The 20,142-nt window shown below is 51.1% G+C and overlaps 1 protein-coding gene across 2 annotated transcripts; it reads left to right on the top strand.

Annotated features, from left to right (window-relative positions):
* The first annotated feature begins 1,082 nt into the window (after positions 1-1,082).
* THNSL2 (threonine synthase like 2) lies at positions 1,083-10,047 on the top strand. 2 transcript variants are annotated; one of them, XM_076335701.1, is made up of 8 exons: positions 1,083-1,361; positions 1,961-2,188; positions 2,914-3,108; positions 3,357-3,509; positions 4,214-4,444; positions 5,336-5,484; positions 8,246-8,371; positions 9,576-10,047. In XM_076335701.1, the coding sequence occupies exons 2-8, from the start codon at positions 1,966-1,968 to the stop codon at positions 10,017-10,019; spliced, it is 1,521 nt and encodes a 506-aa protein (XP_076191816.1). In that variant the 5' UTR covers positions 1,083-1,361; positions 1,961-1,965; the 3' UTR covers positions 10,020-10,047. The 2 variants fall into 2 exon arrangements, with proteins under 2 accessions (XP_076191816.1, XP_076191817.1); XM_076335702.1 differs by lacking the exon at positions 1,083-1,361 and adding an exon at positions 9,313-9,452 and having other exon boundaries at positions 1,941-2,188; positions 9,576-9,879.
* The last annotated feature ends 10,095 nt before the right edge of the window (positions 10,048-20,142 follow it).

Raw genomic sequence — 20,142 nt, 5'->3', positions numbered from 1 at the left:
CTTATTGTAAGCTCTTCACTTGAAAAAAATAAATAAATTAGATGAAACAGCGAAGTTACCTCACACAACTTATGCACACATTGAAAGAATTAGATGTATGGTAAGTAAATGCCCAGAGGCATGAAGTCCCACGGTGGTGGGAGTAGGTGAGGTCCCATCAGGGTGTGCTGGGTGAACAGGAGATGCTCAGATGCACGTTGGTGATATTAAATTATTACACTGGTAATAAAAGCTATCAGCTTGTGCAGCTTTTCCTAGGGATTTGGTCCTTTCCTCGTTCTAGCCTAAATTTGAACTGGGCTCAAAGTGTGCTCTGCCTCTGCACGGGCAGAGGCTGCTGCAAGGAAGGAAAGAGGAGAGGCAACGCATGTTGGGTCGGACTCCAATGCTTTGGCAGGCGATGTGTCCCTTACTGCAGACATGGGCTTTCTGACTCACGGCTGGCTGTTATCAGCCATCTTTTGTACCTCTGCACCTTACCTTCCTGGGCTGAAGTCCCCGCACATGCTCCAGCAGCACATGCTGCGCTGCACCCCGGGTCCACGCAGCCGCCAGTCCTGTGCTGACCTTGCCTTTCAAAAAACACTTACTATTTATTAAACTAAAATGTAAGGAAAGGGATGCACATCCCTTCCCTGCACTGGAGAGCTTAGGTTTTTTGCACAGCCCCGCACATGTCCCCTCTCCCTCCTGTGCCTCAGTTTCCCCATCAGTGGGATGGGGCTGTTATGACATCCCAGCCTTGCAGGCTGAACATGTGGCTTTGCACAGCTGAATTACAGACTGATTTGGCTTGGAAGGGACCTCTGGAGGTTTCTGACCCAAACCCTGCTTTAAGCAGGTTCAATCTCAAATTTAAATCCAACCTCACAGTTAAATCAGGTGGCTCAGTGCTTCCCCAGTTGAATTTTGATTTTCTCTGGGGTTATACTGGAGACAACAAGCTCTCCGTGCCCAGTGCTTGATCACTTTCACAGTTAAAAGCTATCTCCTAATATTTAACTAGATTTCTCCCCAGCTGCAGCTCGTGCCTGCTGCCCCTTGCCCTGATGCCGGCACCACCAGGAGCAGCTCGGCTCCATCTTGCCTGCATATTCCCATTCCCAGGCTTGGTGCAGGGCGGCCGCCTCCGCCCGCTGCGCCGCGGCGAGGGGAACATTGGCGGGTTGCAACGGGGAGAAGTTTTCCGTGAGCACAAGTGCAAAGGGTGGCCAGGTTGCGAGCAGTGGCGGCGGTGGCGGCGAGTTGCTTGGCCGCTTTCCTGTCTCTGTGTGGGGTCAAGCAGCCTGCAGCCGTGCTCTGCCGTGCCGTACCGTGCCGTGCTGTGCCGAGGGGCTGCACTGTTGGCCAGAGTGCCCCAGGTGGGTACGGCTGTGGGGGTTCACGGGATCGGGGTGAGAGGGGGCCTCTCCCAGCAGCGCCGGCGGCTGCTCGGTGGGATTTGCATGAATCCGGCGGATTTAGCTCAGCCCTTCCTACACCGAGTTAAATCCTGTCCTTAGTTTAACCCCTTTGAACAAAATCAACCTGCTCTAAAAACATAGTTATTTCCTTTTATTTATTTACTTTTTTAAATTTTAAAACTCCAGCTTTTGCCAGTAGCCTGCAGGGGACATGACGTGCTTGGGCAGTGACTTCTGCACTGTCAGGGTTTTTTCTCAGGCTGGGAAGTGTCTCCGGGGCAGGGTGGGAAGGGCACAGGGAAAGCGGGATGAGGAGGCTCCAGCCACCTCCGTGCAAATCTCGGGCAGCGTTTCCACTGCCCGCAAAATGCCGTGTGCCCTCCGCCGGCTCTGTCGGCTCTAGCTCCCCACGGTGTGAGGGGAAGAGGTGTTTTCTTCCCCAAGGAGCTCTGTCTGTCCACATGGGAAGTTTTGGGGGGAATCAGCTTGGGATGCGGGGCTGTGCCCAGTGGGGGGGATGCTCTGGGGCCCTGGCAGTGACTGCAATGCCTCCCCAGCACCCATGGAGTACGTCAGCACACGTGGAGGTGCGGGGGCTGTCGACTTCGAGGGAGCCCTCTTCTCCGGCTATGCACCCGACGGGGGCCTCTTCATGCCCCAGCGCATCCCCTCACTGGATGGGGACACCCTGCTGAGGTGGAGCCGCCTCTCCTACCGGGAGCTGGTGAAGGAGCTCTGCTCCCTCTTCATCACAGCCGAGCTGGTCCCGCGGAGCACGCTCAATGGTGAGCCTCAGCTGTGTGGGGAGCTGCTCACAGGGGTGTGCATGAGGATTTTGGGGCCTTTGGATGCATCTGCCTGCCTTCGCCTCATCCTCTTCACAGCCCCCAGAGGATGGAGCCTGCTGCACCATTGCCTGCTCCTTTCTGTACCCTATTCTCCTCTGTGACCTTGCTGGGACTTGTCACCTTCTGGAAAAGGTGTCCCCTGTGTGCAAATAGGGATTCTGGTGACTGCAATAGCGATGGCTGGTGCCGTGGCCCTGCTCACTGCTGGGGCACCCTGCTATGCTGCCGGGCTCCAGACCTGCTCTCCCACCAGGGCTTTCTGCTGCTCCACGCTCTCCCTGAGATCTGATTTTTAATGTTTTTAACATTTAACAGCTATCCCTTCCACCAGAGGGCACCTACAACCTCTGTCTCAATGGCGTGTTATGATAAAATTCAGGTTTCATGTATTTTATATTTTAACACAGTTTGCTCTGATTGTGTTGGGTATCCCCTGGGTTTACTTGCCATAGAGCTATTGAAGACAGTAAAGCTGAGCTGGTTTACTCCTGATAACTAAGAATAACTTGTTGGATGTCTGTGACCTATAATCCAGCAACTGAGAGTCTTTGGTTGTGCAGAAAGCTTCCCAGGAGCATAAAGAGCAGAGACGCAGGAAGCCGCAGGTCAGAAAAATACTCCTCTACCCAATCTAACAGCCCCTTTAACCATTTTCCCTCTAGACCTGATTGACAGGGCCTTCAGCAGGTTCAGACACAAGGATGTCGTCCATCTGTCCAGGCTGAAGGACGGACTGAATGTTTTGGAGCTCTGGCACGGGGTTACTTATGCTTTTAAGGATCTGTCCTTGTCCTGCACGGGGCAGTTCTTACAGTACTTCTTGGAGAAAAAGCAGAAGCATGTCACTATTCTGGTGGGTGAGTATGCCTCTTTCTGGGGGGTAAAACTTCTGGGCAAGTCTTTACCTTGAGAGCCATCATCCAGCCCTCCCCATAGATGCCCTGGGGTGGCTGGTGAGCGACCTCCGGACAAGGCCAGGGTGGCTGCTCTAGCCAAAAACGTCTCATGGAGCACCTCTGCATCTTTTTCTTAAGGTGCAGCAGTGCGGGTTTGACTGATGCATCAATTTTTTTGCTTTTCTTGGTTCTCCCTTACTTTGAAACAGGGACTTCAGGGGACACAGGGAGCTCGGCCATCGAGAGTGTGAGAGGGCAGAAGAACATGGACATCTTTGTTCTGCTGCCCAAGGGGTTCTGCACCCAGATACAGGAACTTCAGATGACCACCGTCATTGAAGAAAATGTCCACGTCTTTGCTGGTTGGCATTGCTGTTGGACTGTCCGCTTTATGGCCCTGCTGTGTCAAAACCATGACCCTAAAAGTCTCAGGGGGCTGCTGCTTTAGCAGCTGCAGCCAGCCAGGTCATTGCCATCATGGTCACCGTGCCCAGACTTCGGGCTAACTGGAGCCTGTAGCAGATGTCCAGTTTGATGACCAAGTGGTTCAAGGCTTCCTTTTCTCCTGGACACAGACCAGAGCTGCCCCCATGCAGGCGGTTGGTGTTTAGCTGCACTGAATTCAGCACCATTTCTTGGCACTAAAAGGATCAAGAATCACCCCTTTCCTCTGTTTCCTCACCTTCATGGGTGGTCCATCCCCTATTGCTGTGCCGTCCCCATGGTAGGGATCACCATGGGGTGCTTGAGCTGTCCCACGGACTCCTCTGCTCAGCCAGGTGTCCCCTTGGCATCTCACAGGGTGTGCAGGCATTTGACTTCCTGGCAAATATATACTTGGTATAAGCAAGCACCCAGAGTGCAATGTCTGCAGAAACCACCTCACATCCACGCGGTGCTACTCAACCCCCGGCTCGTACAGCCCCCGAGGCAGCCGGGCAGCTCAGGACGCCCCTGGCCGCAGCAAACCCCAGGGCTTGAGACTGGCCGTATTTCTGAGCAGAAATACTTTGTGCCTGATGCGCTGATGTTGGCAGATCTAATCTTTCCTTTCTCCTTTTGACAGCTCATGGGAACAGTGATGAAATCGATGAGCCGATCAAGGAACTGTTCGCTGATGTCGATTTTGCCAGAAAATACAATCTGATGAGCTTGAATTCGGTCAATTGGTCTAGGATTATGGTGCAGATTGCTCACCACTTCTATGCTTACTTTCAGTGCGCCCCATCCCTAGATACCACCCCACTGCCAGTGGTGGAAATTGTTGTGCCAACAGGAGGAGGAGGAAATATCACAGGTGAAGGGAAAAAAGATAGGTTAGATAGGGAAGAGAGAGAGTGCTGTGACCTGTGGATTAAAAGCACTTTGCAGATGCTGGGTATTGCTATTTATTAAAACACCCACTCTCTGGTAGGGTTTCTTCAGAACCACTTATATTTTATTACTCATGTATGGTTATTACTCATTCAGGTGTCACTGATGATTTGCAAGGTGCAGAAAATCTTAAACCACCCTTTGATGATAACTGTAGCTATCTTGAGGACGGGCACATTAGAAGAGGACAAAATGTGTTTGATCCAGAAAAGAGGGAAAAATACTGTGGCTCTGATTTCCTAAGTGAGACATTAACAGAGGTGTGGAATCCTGCCTGGTCCTATTCTTGTTTGCATGGTAGTGTGCAGTCAAGAGAACCACTTCTAATTGCATAATCTGGCCTTCTAAATGTGAATCCTTGATTGCCTCCATCCCAAAATAGGCATACAACTGTCCTATGAAAGCAATAAAGGATTCGATGCACTCAACTGCACTCACTGTATTTCCAGGCTGCCCATTTGAGGCAGCATTAATAAGATGCAAGAGCCCAAAAGATTCATCTCCCTTGCTTGAATGGCAGCTGCCTGACCTCTCGGTCCCCTGCCCATCCATCTTCAAATCTGGAGATGCCCAAGGGTCAGTGTTCAAAGGACTGTCGTGGCAGGAGGAGCATTGCGTCCCAGGATTTTATAATCTGGTGCTCGACCAAAGCATTAAAGATAGATATCTCAGAGTCCATTAGGGAATGTAATTTGTAGCTGCTTCTGACCTATATGCTCAATTTCTATCAATTTGTACGGTGACTTCTTTGCTAAATCTCCTTTGAATGTTTCTTCATCACAAGAATGCATGTATTTTTTCACTTTTTTCCTAGCTGGCTGTATTGCCCAGAAAATGGGTCTCCCGATTCGACTTGTTGCCGTGGTTAACAGCAATGACATCATTCATAGGACTGTTCAACATGGAGATTTCTCACTGTCAGAGAGCGTGAAGGCTACGTTAGCATCAGCCATGGATATTCAGGTATGAAATGAATTGCCCAAAATGGGAAAATACCAAATATTATATATTTTTATAATCCTTTTCCTTGTACTCTCTTCTACCTGGTTTATGAGAGCATAATTCTGCCACTGGCAATGCCTCTCAGCGATGCATTGAGAGGTGTGACTCATGGAGCATTTAAGCTGCAGACTGCTCAGCTGAGATAGATCAAACACTTTCTTCCTCACTTTTCAGAGCTTGACTTTGTAATCTTCACTGTTAAATGCTGAGTTTCTGGGGTTTCATTATGTGCAAGGTTAGCAAGAGAAGGGCCTTCTTCTCAAAATGTGACACCTAGAAAATTATAAATCCCATCATGTCTCATCTCTCTTGTTGATGCTTCTGAAAGGCTCCACCAAAGGCAAGAGAAGAGACCAGGACGAAGGTAGGGAAGCCCAGAAGAAATGTCTCATCTATGCCCATCTGCAGCTTGCTCAGAGGAAAACAGGTCTCAGCAGGCAGGCAAAGGCCTCAGAAATGGAAAGTCATGGAGGTACAGAAACCAAACACCTGGAAGCAAATACCTCCCATTTCATACCTACCCTGTGATCCACAGGGATTGGATCTGCTTCCAAACAAGTGACCAAAGTGTGAAACAGTTGGTGGTGTATCACCGTGGCCTTAAGCTACCCGGATTTTCCAAAAGCTGTTCAAACACATTGGGAACAACTGGGAGCCTGGAGGAACTACCATGCTTTGCAGTCAGTAAGTCATTATGGCCCTATCACCAGGCTGCTGTGGTCTGCAGCTTGACTTTCCTCCTGAGGCGTGAATTTGTGGGGCTCCTCAGAGCTCAAGGGATAGCTGGGCTCCTCTCTTGGCCCGCGTCCCTTCAGTAGCACTGGTCTGCTGAGGCGCCCAAGCATGTGCCAGACTTTGGGATCATGAGGGAAGGCAGCCAGGCGAGGTGATGTCCAGAGATTCCCAAGGAGCTGGATGGGTCTGCACATCCCTCTCCACAGCTGCATGAGACATCATCATTCAGCCCACATCTGAAGCATCCGTGCAAATATTTCCATAGCTCAACAGATCATTCATGCTGGAGGGGAATTCAGGAGGTCTCTATTTGGGACCTGCTCAAAGCAGGGTCAGTCCTGAGGTCAGACCAGGTTGCTCAGGGCTTTGTCCAGTTGGGTGTTGGAAACCTTCAAGGATGGAGAGTGCACAACCTCTTTAAGTTGCCTCTTCTGCAGACTAAGCTAAAGCAGAGAAAACTTTCCAGTTAAACGCTAACTGAAGAGTTGAAGGTGAAGCAGAAAGTCTAGCGTGGATAAGCCTTGTAAGGAGCAATCCAGGAGAATCACAGCAGACTCTGTGTCTTTGCAGTACCTAAACCAGGGGCTGTTCTCTGGCCCTGAGGTCAGGAAGCACCATGCACCTCATGTCCACATGACAAAACTTTCCTTGGGAACAGTCCCCAGCATGACCTGTCCTCCAAAATGGGCCTCAACGTTCTCCTGGACAACTCTAGTGGCATGGGACAAAACCAGACCAGAGAGCTGGCTAATAACTTGAATGGCAAGGTCAGTGCTTGCACCAGTGTCCTGGCCGAGTTCAATTTACTGGTGTCAATGCAGTGATCTGTAGTGGAAACCATAAAGCTGGTACGAATGGAGGGGGAAGGGGAAGGTCTGAATGTGGGAGCAGCAGAAGGAAGGACAGGAGGAGGAGTGACAGGAGGACGGTGCTGGAGGCACCTCCAGTAGCAGGTCGTTGTAGTCCAGGCATGCTGACATGTAGCTTCTCAGGACAGCCAGGTTGGGAAGCAGAGGACAGCCTAAAACAGGGGACAGCCTAAAGCAAGGGGCAGACTATGCCCAGACTAGACTGAAGATTGCAAGCTCGAGGCTCTGGGAGATGATGGTGGGAAGATGAAGAACAGGACTGGGGCCATAAGCCACCCAGATAAGGACACGAAAGGCTGAGTAAGTCCCAATGACTCACCAAGGTAGGACAGGATGGAGAGGCAAAAGGTCACAGGCACTGTCAGCTGCTAAAAGGTATAAAGAGCTGATCCAAAACCAGCACTTGAACCCAGGAGATGCGATGAGGACTCAGTAGTCGGTGCCCCTTGTCCTGTCTGTCCCTACAAGGTATCTCGGCCAAACCACCTGGGTGAATGATTCTCGGTGCTTGCGAGTGTGCAGGAATGAGACAGTGAGCGGAGAAATTGGTTTGGGACCCTCCTGTATGGCCTTGCACCGAGTTTTGCTGCAGTGTTGCAACACCGATTGCTACATAGCCACATAGGCCAGTCAGGCCGTATATGTGCCTTATATGTTCATAAAGATTATCGGTCAGCCCTGCAGGGACCTGGGTGTCTCATTAAGTCACGCGGGAGCTGGGTGACTCACAGCAGCATCTGCAGCACTGAGTAAACAGCTGGATATTTCTGGTTCTCAAATACGTAGTGTGTTATTAGCCTGGGTTCCTCAAGGTGATTATACAGATGTGGTCACACCGTCGATTTATCAGTTATCCCTTCGTTAAGTTTTTTTAATCTGATGGTCACTGCCAGACTGCTCTGACAGGTCAGAGGTCTGAAGGACATTGGGTTCCCAAAGACTTGTCTTGGGATGTAGGTGTGCGGGGGGAAGACACAAAGCCCACCCCAGCCTCCACCAAAAAAAAGGCGGCAGTAGGACCTCGACCCTAATTAGACATCAGAGAATCCACACAGGTGCTCTCCCCTCGAGACAGATGCTCGAATTTCTGCTGCTCACCTATTGCCTTGTTATCCCAGGAGCCTTACAACATGGAGAGAATCCTCTGGCTGCTCTCGGGCTCCGACAGCCACCTGACGAAAACGCTGATGGAGCGATTCAGCGTGTCGAAAAGCCTTAAGCTGCCGGAGGATTTGCACAGAAAGGTCAGTTCCTCACGCACGCGGTGCCGTGTGTGCGTGTGTAAGGAGATTTACCGCTACTAGTTGTTTTCAGCTCATTTTCAGAATAAAAAAATCATAGTGGAGAGTTTCCAACCAAAAATTTCAGCATGAGGCCAGAGGAGTTTTATATCGGTGTGTGTGCATGGGGGTGTTAAAAACCACTTTTTAATTATTTTTTTTAAAAAGAAACCTCTTGCTTCTTTGCAAAACTGATTAAAAACTGCCTACAATTACTTAAGTAGAATATGCAACCACCCCTTCCTTGGCCACTCCAGTGCCAGCATGGTGCAGCGGGTGCTGGCACAAACTGAGCGTGGCTTTTGGGAGTGCATCTGCTGGGTTCAGTGCTGCAATTCAGCCTCGGTGTTGTGGCAAATGGGAGCACGAACACAAAGCAGAGACAAATACAAGAGAAAACCAAACGTTTGTGTTGTGAGGCTCTTTGGGCCAGATGCAAAGTCCTGCCTCTTCCCATCCAACGCATGCTGTCCCCCGCTGAGCATCCTTTGCCCAGCGCCTGCTCCTGCTTGCACAGCAGCAAAATAAATAAGAAAAAAATACACTATTAAAAGAAAGAAGAGCTATTACACTGAGGTGGGTTTTACAAGCCCTCAGAAAGTCCCTCAGAGCATGCAAATAGCAGTGCAGAGCTGAGGAGCTGAGTCTCGGCTCCTCTCCACCCACGATCCCGGCACCTGGGGATGGGAACCCCTCGCTCGTGCCCCAGCCCCGTGGCCATTTCCAGCAGTGCCTCATCCCCTGGCTGCAGCAGCAACCCCTTTTCCTTCAGTCCCTGGGGAACCCCATCCTCCAGACTCCCTGTTTCGAGCTGCTTTGCTGAGTGCCCGTGGCACAAGCCCAGCTGGGAACGCGTGGGGTGGTGACGCCCTGTGCAAACCTCCCCGTTTTCCCCGGGGCCGCAGCTCTCTGAGACCCTGCACTCGTGCTCGGCCTCCGATGAGGACATCGTGCGAGCCATGCAGCGCTGCTGGGAGGAAAACTGCTACCCGCTGTGCCCCCACTCCGCCGTGGCTGCTCACTACCACTACTTGCAGACGGACGGGTAAGGACAGCTGTAGTCGGGAGCACTGGGGACCGGAGCATCACTTCTCCCTTTGCTCCTGCAGCATCTCCAGTTCAGGGCTTGCCTACGTCAAAAGCCTTCTTGCTTTTCTTTCCTTTTCAGCACGCCCCGGTGCTGCTTAGCTCCAGCCTCTGCAGCCAAATTTCAGGACGCCCTGCTCCGAGCTGGCCTGGTTCCCCAGCTTCCCCCCGAAATCACTGCCTTAACGGCAATGGAGACCAGGTCCACTCCCCTGGAGCAGGGGCAGGACTGGACACAAACACTCCGGGAGTGGATCGAAGCCACGGCACAGCGGCGGGGGATCGCCGGCCAGGGAGTCACACAGACCTGAGCTACCGGAGCATGGCTGGCCGATGCCTCCCATGGCTCATTTTCCATTCCCAGGGGAGCCCTGTGTTACGCTGGGAGAGGAGCCTACAGTCTCCGTGCAATGAATTATTAGCAGGAACACACTTTGCCATTGAATTATATAGAATATTTCATAACATTTTCAGTAGAGAGCTCTGCAATTGTATCCTCTTTTTCCTAGAAATTCATAAAAACTGATTGAAACTCTGAATAAACCCACCTGTTCCATCATTACATCCTACTACAGAAAGCTCCCCCAGCACTACCCACAGTCGCCAGCTTCCTGGGCATTATCCAGCGATTCTGGCCCCGTGCTGGGATGTTCAGCCCAGCGGTCCCAGCAGCACCCGAGATGCTCAACGGGAAAATTAGGCAGGGCTGGAGTGGATCCACTTTCCCCATCCCCATAATTTAAGCAGAGCCAGGGATCATTCCCAGGCATCAAAACTCGCTCAGTGATAGTGTTAAAAAGTGGATGTTTTCCCTGGATGTGTTTATTTTAAGGAGCTACTTCCCAGTGCCGTATCTCGCAGCTTTTGGTCCTAGTCCTGCTGCAGACTCTTCCTGGGCAACTTCCACTGAAACAAATAGGAAATGGGAAATTCCCCTTATCTTCAGCCTGAGACTTCAGGTCTTTCAATGCCACGTTCCCATCATAAACATATAAATATATAAATACCTCGTGTGGGAGCTGCCTCCACAAGTCATGCATCTGGCAGGAATCTCTTGTGCCTAAAAAGGGGGAAAAAAAATAGGAATAATTACACCAGGGGGGAAAAATCCCCCTTTGCCATCAAAAAAAATTCCCCCTTTGACATCAAAGGAAGTCCCATAATGGGAGGATTAATTTGAAGGTTTAGTGGCATTTAGCAGGGTAAAAGTAAATTCTGTGAAGTGAATCAGTATGGGATGTTGCAGAATGTGTGGGAAGAGTGGGAAGCTTTGCCTGGGCTGCAGAATGCCTTGCTGGCGCTTGGGAAGCCTTTTCCTTGTCTGCCCCTGGCGCAGCCGGCCCCGTGCCACCTCCTTCCATCCCACCAAAACCCTGCAGGAGAGGAGGGACCCGCACCTCCTCCGAGGCAGGGGCCGAGGCTGCCCCATCCCAATTAACGGGGGTGAAGGAAACGCCTTAGTTGAAAATGATGCAAAAAACCACAGTGCTTGGATGCTGGATGTTTTTAATGCTAACGGCTCTACTAGTTGCATGGATCGAGCAGTTGGGAGAAAAATGGTGGTGGGGTCCAGGGAAGCTCTGATGCTTCATGAGGCCATCATTCACCCCTCTTTAAGAGCCAAACTGGCCAGCAAAATACCTCTTATTTAAGCAACAACGCAGCCTTGTCCTCAGGAATAACCTTGCCCCAAAGGATGGCTTTGTACCAGGGGTTGATGCAGCAAGTCATTGGTGATGCTGGTGAGAAACCCTCCCCAATCCCATATGACCCCCGCTATTGGCTGCCCCTTTCGTTGATGCACACGTTATACTTGTTGGACTCCACCGCCTTTAATAGCTGCCTCCCCAAAACTTGCGGTTCTCGGCCAGGGACGGCTGCCTGGTTGTAATTTAGCTCTTAATCATAGCTTAAGACACCCCGTGATGGGGGAGAGGCCTGAAATTGCACCCAGCTCCACATCCAAGCGAGAGGTTGCAAATCCAGCTTGCTGGCCGGGACTGGAGCAGGAGGGGAGGGCGGGAGGGCGAGGGGCTGGACCTGGACCCGGACCCCTGTCCGGAGAGCACCAGGAAGGACAGGGCGAGGGGTATTGGGCTTGCAGCCAGCCAAAGCGCTGGTGTGTTTTGCAAGCAGAAAACATAGCATAGCATAGCAAATACATCCCCATGCTCCCGTCTCGAAGCAGCCAGATGGGTAAAGGCTCCAGCCTTGCTGCAGGAAGGCGGCAGATGATGCCCATGCGGGGTGAAAAGGCATTTAGTTCTCAAACATCCCTGAGGATACTCCTATGGGGTGAAGGTGCTGCTTCTCCCCCAGTCAAAACCAGATGTTTTTCGGGCAGGACACTACGAAACCTCTCTCTGGGATTTCCGGGGCAGAAATGCAGCAGGAAAAGCCTGTTTCACGCCCGGAGCTGAGGTGGAGGGAGCACAGACAGGCTCGGCTTGCAGGGTGGCCGCGCTCCCACAGAGGGCAATGCACGGCCGCCCGTGGCAGCCCAGGTGCTGGGGATGCGGGGGTGAACCTGGCCTCGTGGGCATGCCGTGTCCCACCGCCTGCGCGGGGACGGTGGCATCCCTGGCTGCTCCCACACCGGGGGCTTTCGCTCCCACTTTGGCCCCAAGACGGGTGCTCGGGGCTCTGCTCACTCCTCCTCAGGTCTCTGTCTGAGAGGGAGGATCAGCTTTGTTTGATGGAAAAATGGAAAACACAGAGAAGAAAGTCGTGCAGAAAGGCGGTACCTCCTCACCCAACACTTTGATGGGCAGCCGCAAGCGCTGGCAGCTTGACGTGTTTACGGGGTTGACGATATATTACTTCTGCACCTTCCAGAGCTGTTCAGGCCAGACTTGTGAAATAATTCATCTCATACATCAACTGATCACACTTTTCCCCAGCAAAAATTCCAGTTTCAGGCTCCTCACCCCGAGCAGAGCCGACCCACACATTCTAGGAGACAGCGTTGTCCATGAGCCAGGGGCCATCCTCTGCAAGGGCTCCGTGCCTTGTCAGGGATGTTCCTGTGGAGGTTGCGACACCCTTCACACTGAGGGACATGGCTGGGACATGCTCCTAACCCCTAAGTACCTCAAGTAAGAAGGATTGTATTGGGATGGAGATGCAATGTGTTGGGATGGAAATGCAATGTACTGAGATAGAGGAATAGGGTCCCCCATGGTTCAGCTGGAGGTTTCTACCCAAGAGCTCACACGTACCAAAGCATCTTGCTGTCCTGTAGGACTTTGTTGGTGTGTCCAATATGGAATTGGGGCTCTTGTCCCAGCGTGGGTTGGGATCTGTCTGGCTACACATGGGGTCTACCCTTTAAGCCATCTGCCTCCGAGCTAGCGGTTGGCACCTGGCATTGCACCCTGTGGAGACATCAACAGCAGAGCCACACTGTGGTTCATTGCTCCAACCATTACCAGTGCCATTAAGAGTGCTGTTAATTAAAGGGAGACATGGGATGACCGGCTGTCTGCAGTGCTGGCCGAGCTAAAGTTCAGGGGGATAATACAAATCCCCAATGGGCTGCGGGTGAGGATGCTATTTCCCATGAGCAGAGCAGTCCAGCCTTCCCCCGTGCTTTGCCACGATGTCCATCCCCCTCTTCCAACTCGTGGCCGCCCACCCCATCACTCCCACCCAAGGAACTGATTTTGGGGCATTTCCTCTGCTGACGGGGGTGTCACATCCTTCTGCTCCAGCGTTACCTTTAGGGGCTGGGAGGAGGAGTCTGCAGCGTGGTGAATTATAAACCAATTCTTTAAAACAATATTCTGAAGGTTTGGGAGTTGAATTATTATTTATAATGCCCTGAGGGCACCATGTAATTTATGGACAGGTATGAAGACAAGTAGGCGCTCAGACATGGGGATGAGCCCAGTGTAAATGCCGAGATAGAATGGTAGATAGATGGATAGATGAAGATAAGCTTCTTGGCCAGGAGAGCTGGAGATTGAAAAGCCTGCTTTTATAGATCTCTGCTGTCCTAGGGTAATACCTACTATCCCAGTACTCCCACTCCATATAAAGTCATCTCAAATCTGGTGCAAATGGTTTGTTTACTCTTTTTTTAAATTAATTTATCCCAAGTGCAAGGAAAAAAAAAAAAAGGGAGTTGCTTTGTTGTTGCAATTTGCTGCTAGGCATTCCTATATGTGCTAATGATAAGTATTAATTAAATAGCTTGCTGTTGTCTTTTAAATGCAGTTCTTTCAGGCTGTAATTAAACACAGACACCCAGCCCTTTCTGTCTGCATAGAAAGAGGCAGGCAGGCCTCCGGAGCTCTGCACTTCTTTCCTTGTAGCAGGAGAGAAGTGGAAAATGAGGCAAAACCAGTTTCCATTGAAAACTCACCACCCTGTGCATGTCCTTCACTCACGGGGAAAGCAACCAGCTCAAGGAAATTAAAGGAATGCGACTTCCAAGATCCCAGCCCTGCAATCAAAGTAAGTTTATATGCCCTTAAGATTTTGCAGCTTCATACATTTTAAAGGCAGAGGAGATCATTTTGTTTGATCTCCGGCGCAACACAGGCTGGGCTCTGCCGCGTTCATCGAGCCCAGCAACTTGTTTGCTTATGAACATCTTGATCTGAAGATCTAGAGATAGGAGTCCATCCCTCTCACTTGCTTCTTAATTTCTCCAGGTTTTTTCACCCTTACTGTGAAAAACCAGGCCCTGCTGTAAATCCCTGTCCCTATGCTGCTCCCGTGGTCAATATTAATCTCCCAGTGCAGGGTGCCCTTCCTGGGAGAACCTGAGCTCCCACCAGCCCTGCTGCCCTCTCACCTCCCCAGCTTCACATAGAAACTCAACACTAAAGCCCTCTAGAAATGCAAATAAAAAAGTCAGATGTTCACGTGATGGAAGGCAACCCCCGAATAAAATTTGCCGTATGCCGAACGGCACCTATACCCGACGTTATTCCTGCCCTCCAAGGCAACTGGGCTTCACTTATCTAAAATGCTGCTGTTAATCAATAAATACATGAAGTGACACTGGCTGTCTGCTGTATCACTTATAAGAGTGGTGGGGGAAGATGCAGCTCACTTGGAGGATGCCCTGATCAGAGCTGGGCCGTGAGACACAGGTCTCCCTCCCGCAGCCGCTGCGGGGAGCGTGGGAGGGAGGAGAGGAGGCGCGGGGGGAACGGAGCCAGCTCCTGCCGGTCACCCCAAATCCACACGTCAGCCTGTAGCTGAACCCGCTCCTCGACAGACAGTGACAGTGAAGAGCTTCACCGTGGTGAAGACAGTGGGAAGTGTGTTCAACAGCTGCACATATATATTTTTTTGAATGGAAACATTTAAGGATCCATTTGTGTAATTTATAACCTGAGATCTGTAGAGTATCTAGGATGCTCCTCCGCCTTGATGGCTCCCCACCCTTTCCAGAAAACAGCCATGGCCCTTTTGGGGTCCTATCGACCCAGGACTGGATTTGCCGTGGGCTTTTCTGTCCCCCCAGCCCTGCAGCTGGGTCTGTTCTGTGGTTTCCATGCAGCCAGACGGGTACCCACGGGGAGTGTGGGAGGGGGTCCGGGACCCTCTGCAGGCTCCTTCCCCGGCGAGGGGAGCACAGGGCTGGGAGCACCCTCAGGGCTTTTGGTGTTAGCAGCAGCAGAAGTGGCTCAGAAGAGGATTTTTCCCAATTATTTGCATTTTAGAAATGAGAAAGGCAGAGAAATGAGAAGGAAAAAGGAAAAAAAAGTAGGAAGAAAAGCTAGCTTGCATTCAGAAATTAAATATTTAATTGAAAAGGAATTTGGATTTGTTTGGATTGTAACAAAAAATTTTGTTCCTCTAAAAATGAGCTGATTTTGAACAGAAACTAAAAAAATATTCTGAGCTAAAGAAAAAGATATTTTGAAGCCAAAATGACTCATATTTAGTGTAAATGGTTAAAATTGTGTTTAAGTTTTGGGAAAGGAAGCAAATTTAGAAATTTAGAAATTTTAGAAATCTTTAAAATACCGTATCACAAAAAAGGTGATATGGGGGGGAGGAAAAGTGTTGCCTTGCTGGAGCAAGAGAGCGGGAGAAGAGAGGAGCCAGCGGCTGCCCTGCGTGGCTCTGTCCTTGCCCTGACACCCCTGAGATCACCCCGAGCGCTTTAAGATCACAAGATACTGAGAACAAAGAGTTTGTGTTCTCTTTTTTGCTCTCTAGTTCCCCTCCTTTTGGGGCTCCCAAAGCTGTTCAGTGTTTTTAGGGTGGGTTAGAAACCGCTTCTTAAAGAAAGCAGTGGAGAATCACATATAACTTGGCTCCAGGAGGGTGATGATTTCAGAAAAATAGCAAAAATAATCATTCCTATAAAAAAATATAATTAAGAAGCGGTGAGCACAGGACGACAGTGATATTTCTTCACTATCCATCTCCTTGCTCTCGCTTTGGGACTCCTTGAGCGGAGAGCATCGTGCATGTTTGCACAGCTCTTTGCACGTGAATACAGAAGAGCAGTGGGATGCTGCAGTAAAGGATGGGGAAGGCAGAAGGGGCTGTGTATGAACCCAGCATTATTTTGGCACCTGACACATAGAATGGAGCAGGACTCGCTGTGCTAGATCCTGGACCAACACAGAAAAAGAAAGATGACATTTTTGCCATTTAAGTTTACAATCAGAGCTTTAAGCAGAAGAGTCAGCTTTTCTGCTGACTTTCTGCATGACCCTGGGGAGCTTTGAGCCAGGGATGGGGATCGTGGGGCCCTCCCACAGCCCACCCAGCCCTTGGCACCAGCAAAGGTGCTGCCACGTGGGTGACTCCTGGGGTCCCATGCTGGCTGGGGACCGGGCTGCTGCCACCTCCTCTCCCTGAGCTTGGTCCTCTGCACCCCCACTCGGTCCCTACCTGCCCGGCAAAGCTCCGGCTTCCAGCCCCTGGGAGCTCCTCACCTCCGCTCCTCTGGGATGCTTGTGGGGATTAGCCGGGCTATGCTCCCTAAACCCATCACATGCGTTTCAACAGTTTTAATTGTTGCCTTTAAGATAATTACAGGCTGGAGAGGGTGAACGGGAAGAGCCCTGTGGATTTGCACCGGGACTTGGGTGCACCGTTGTGTACGGCACAGGAGATTCACCGCTTAGCAGTGTTTTTCCTGCTTGGGAGGGCTGTTTGCACGCCACAACGAGGGAAGGACCACACGTCCCCGCTCCCCGTGGCTGGAACAGCTGGAGCAAGAGGTCCCCCCAGCACCCTGCTCCACCCACCCTGGGGGAGAGCATCCCCCAGCAGCGGGCTCGGCAGGTGCTGGCTCTTGCTATGGTATTTAAGCCACAGCTTTTTCCTCCTTCCCAAGCCCATTCAGAAGGGAATGCACACCTGAAGTGAACAGGATGCTGAAAACCAGACTCACAGCAAGGAGGGGAGCACCCAGGGCCCCCCTTGCCCAGATATGAGGCATCACCTTCACCCAGCCCCGGCACTCTCCTTGGCTCTTAGTGAGGTGGCCCATACTTGCTTTGTTTTAGGATATTGCAGTTTGTCCTGGCCCCTCGCTAGCTATCCATCCTCCACGGCCAAAGAAAACATCTCCCTGATGATAAAGGCAGATATCTCAGTCCCTCCCATAGCCTGGAGTAATTCAATATTGAGTGAGAGGAGCGTGTCAACTGCTTTTCCCCTGTTTGCACCTTTCTTGCAATTATTTTGTTGGAGCTCCCCACCGGGGAGAAGGACAGGCCGGCTCCCAGGGCTAACATGACTTCCCGGGTGCTGCCTTGCCACAGAGGAGCCGGGGCAGCACTGAGGACTCCTCTTGGGGCACAGACCTTCTTCCCCAGGGCTAACCATGCACACAGGGTTTCTCTTCTAAAAATGCTGCAGCCTCTTTCAGTCCCCTAATGAAGTGCATCTTGAGCACCCAACATTAGAGCACCCACGTTAATCCATATAGACTTGCATGCCCAAGGGCACCAGTGTGTTTTGCTAGCCAGGCTGATGCTTTGCCATGGTTTAAGGTGCTGCTGCTCACGAGTGGTTTGTTCACATCCCTCTGATGGATGGGACCAGCCCGGCAGCTGAGCAGCAACGGTGGTGCATGCTGCTGAGCCTGGAGGGCTTTGCTCTCATCCATCTGACTTTGCGCTGAAGAGGATGAGGAGCGCTCCCTGCCTTGTCCTGGCACCTTCCCCAGCAGGAGATGGGAAACTCCCCACCTCTCAAATATTTCCTGTCCAAATGAGAAAAACAACCCAAACCCCAGTTTTTCCTGAGATCTTCTCCAGCCCGGTGCATCGGCATGAAACCCAGCAAGGGGTTCTTGCCCCTGCATTTGTAGAAGCCTCTTTATCACTGATGCATTTTAAAATGAAGACAAGATTTCATCTAAATACAAGAAATTGCTCTAGTTCAACCTGCTGATTGCAGGACATCTCGTGGCCAGTGCGGTTTGGAAGATCAGGCCGGTCACTCGCAGACATTGAAACCAGCAGTTAATGAAGGGGTAATGTGGGGCCCAGCACACTGCGGATGCCATTTGTTTTAGTATTTAATCCATAGAAATCCATTTAATAGCACTTTCCCCAAATTGCTTCCCCTTTTCCACCCTAACTCCTAACCTGGAAGTAGTCCCAGCAGGAAAAAAGGGAAATAGCTCAAATATTAAAATGGGGTGAAGGTGAGCTGGCTCCTGGGTGCAGGTGGAGGGGACGGGGATGGGTCCCATTGCTGCTGCCAAGGTGAGTTTTGGGGACCCACTCTGCCCTCCTTGTAGGGTTCAGACCTACATCTGCAGGCGGGGGGTTAGATGTCAAACCCACCCCAAATCCAGAGCTGAGCATCCTGAGGGACTCCTTGAGGATGGGGTATTCCCCTCCATGAGCTGCCGGCTTCGCACCAGCAATCCTTTGCATGCCAGCCCTCTTCTCCCTCTCCCCTTACCCCTTCCCTCCCCCTGCGATATGACACATTGGCAGAGAAATAAAATAATCAGCTGTTGCTTTATTACTTTCCACCCGTACTTCCCTCACGGGCATCTGTATTTCTGCAAATGTTTTTAATATTTGCTAATAAAAGCAGCTCCAGTAATGACATGCTCACTCCCCAAGACAAAATTGCAGGGACTGGCATTATCTAACAAACTCCTTTTGGCACAAGGGCATCTGCGTACGAGCCATTTCTGCCCATTCACGGGATTATCAGCCATCTCTGCAGCCAGCCCCAGCCCTCCTCTCTCATTCCTAGTTAATTGGTGTGAAATTGGAGCAAGTTCTCAGGTGATAATGTGTTTGCATTTACTGCTTCACTGAACCACCCTAGCCACTCAATCCCAGCTTCATTAAAGCCTCAGTCTCAGCTTTTGCTCCTGGCTGTGAGCTTCAAACCCTATTTCCTGCGTGGCAGACACACAGCCTAACACATGTCAGGAAGACAGCTTGAGCGGAGCTGCTGGGAACAAGCAAGGCTACTGCCCAGGCGCCGCTCCGGGAAAACCACGTTCGCGGCGGGAGAGATGCTCGGAGTCCCCGCGATGGCTTCACGCTGCGCTGGCTGGTTCCCCGCACTTGAAAAAGGCATATTTTGTGCCCTTTAATTATCTTCGATTAATGAATTAATTTTTTTTTTTTTTCTGCAGCACTTTGAAGATAAAAAGCCTTCGTCTGAATTCTGTGATTAGTATTTAAAGACTCAAGCGAAATATTTGTAGGCAGAAAAACCTAACTGAGGAATGCCTGTGTTCAAACATTCAATAGGGCCTATTCACAGAATTGGATTCCAGGGTTATTATTAGCAATAAGGTTATCTTTGGCATAATCTTTTTATGCACAACATGCTATTGGATTCCACCCTCCCGTTTCGCTCAGGCCCTGGGGCAGAAGGTATACAAATTAGAACTGGTTCAAACCTTGCAAGTGTTTTTCATGCAAGCGGAGCTGAAGTCTGGCGAGGTCTGCCGCGGTTATATTTAGGACTATCCGTAAGGTTTTTTGGTGCAAGATGCATGCCCTGGAATGCTCCCTCACAGGGGGAAAAGTGCGTTGCCCCAGGGGTAGCTCCAGCCCTGCCAGCACGTGCTGCCACGCGCTCGCCACATGTTGGGGACGTATGTGACACCTGATGGGGTGGCCCTTCAAACTGGGGATGGAAAAGGAGGGGTCAGGCTGGTCCTACGCCCGCAGGTCGTGGAGGTGGCTCTGAGCGTCTCCCCAGCACATGAGATTTCACAGGTCCAGACACAGGTCCAGGCTCGGACAGTTCTGGACACAGCCAGGGAAAGTGAAGCCCTGCCAGCCGCACCGCTGGGCAAATCTCTCTTTTTGGGGAGCCAAAAGCGCCTCTCTGCTGGGGTGAATGTGCCCAGGGGGTCCCGCCTGCCCCCAGCCCCAGCTGGGAGAGCTGAGACAAGAGCAGGGCTGGCTGGGCTGTGGCCTCCTGGGAATGGGTTGATTTGGGCATGAAAGCAGAGAGCAGCTGCCGCCTGCTTCTTAATTTGGTTGTATTTCTAGCTCTCGTAAAGCTAAGGTAGGAGTTGGGTTTTGTTGTTGTTGTTGTTGTGGTTTTTTGGTGGTGGGGTTTTTTTTTGTTTTTTTTGTTTTTTTAATGGATGGTGGGTGTGATTTTTTCAAACGCGCTCCCCTTTGGCACATCTCTGCTGGCAACGTCAGTGAGAGCCCCGGGATGCCTCCGCCGGAGCCCAG

The sequence above is a fragment of the Aptenodytes patagonicus genome, chromosome 4 (assembly GCF_965638725.1).
Source record: "Aptenodytes patagonicus chromosome 4, bAptPat1.pri.cur, whole genome shotgun sequence".
Lineage (NCBI taxonomy): Eukaryota > Metazoa > Chordata > Aves > Sphenisciformes > Spheniscidae > Aptenodytes > Aptenodytes patagonicus.
The sequence above is the reverse complement of the archived record's forward strand: the minus strand, read 5'-3'. Positions and strand labels throughout refer to the sequence as shown.

Excerpts from the sequence above, each read along its gene's own strand:
- THNSL2 (XM_076335701.1), top strand. The coding sequence starts at position 1,966 with ATGGAGTACGTCAGCACACGTGGAGGTGCGGGGGCTGTCGACTTCGAG. Across the intron at positions 3,109-3,356 it reads GCATGTCACTATTCTGGTGG|GGACTTCAGGGGACACAGGG; the intron begins GTGAGTATGCCT and ends ACTTTGAAACAG. Across the intron at positions 5,485-8,245 it reads CATCAGCCATGGATATTCAG|GAGCCTTACAACATGGAGAG; the intron begins GTATGAAATGAA and ends TTGTTATCCCAG.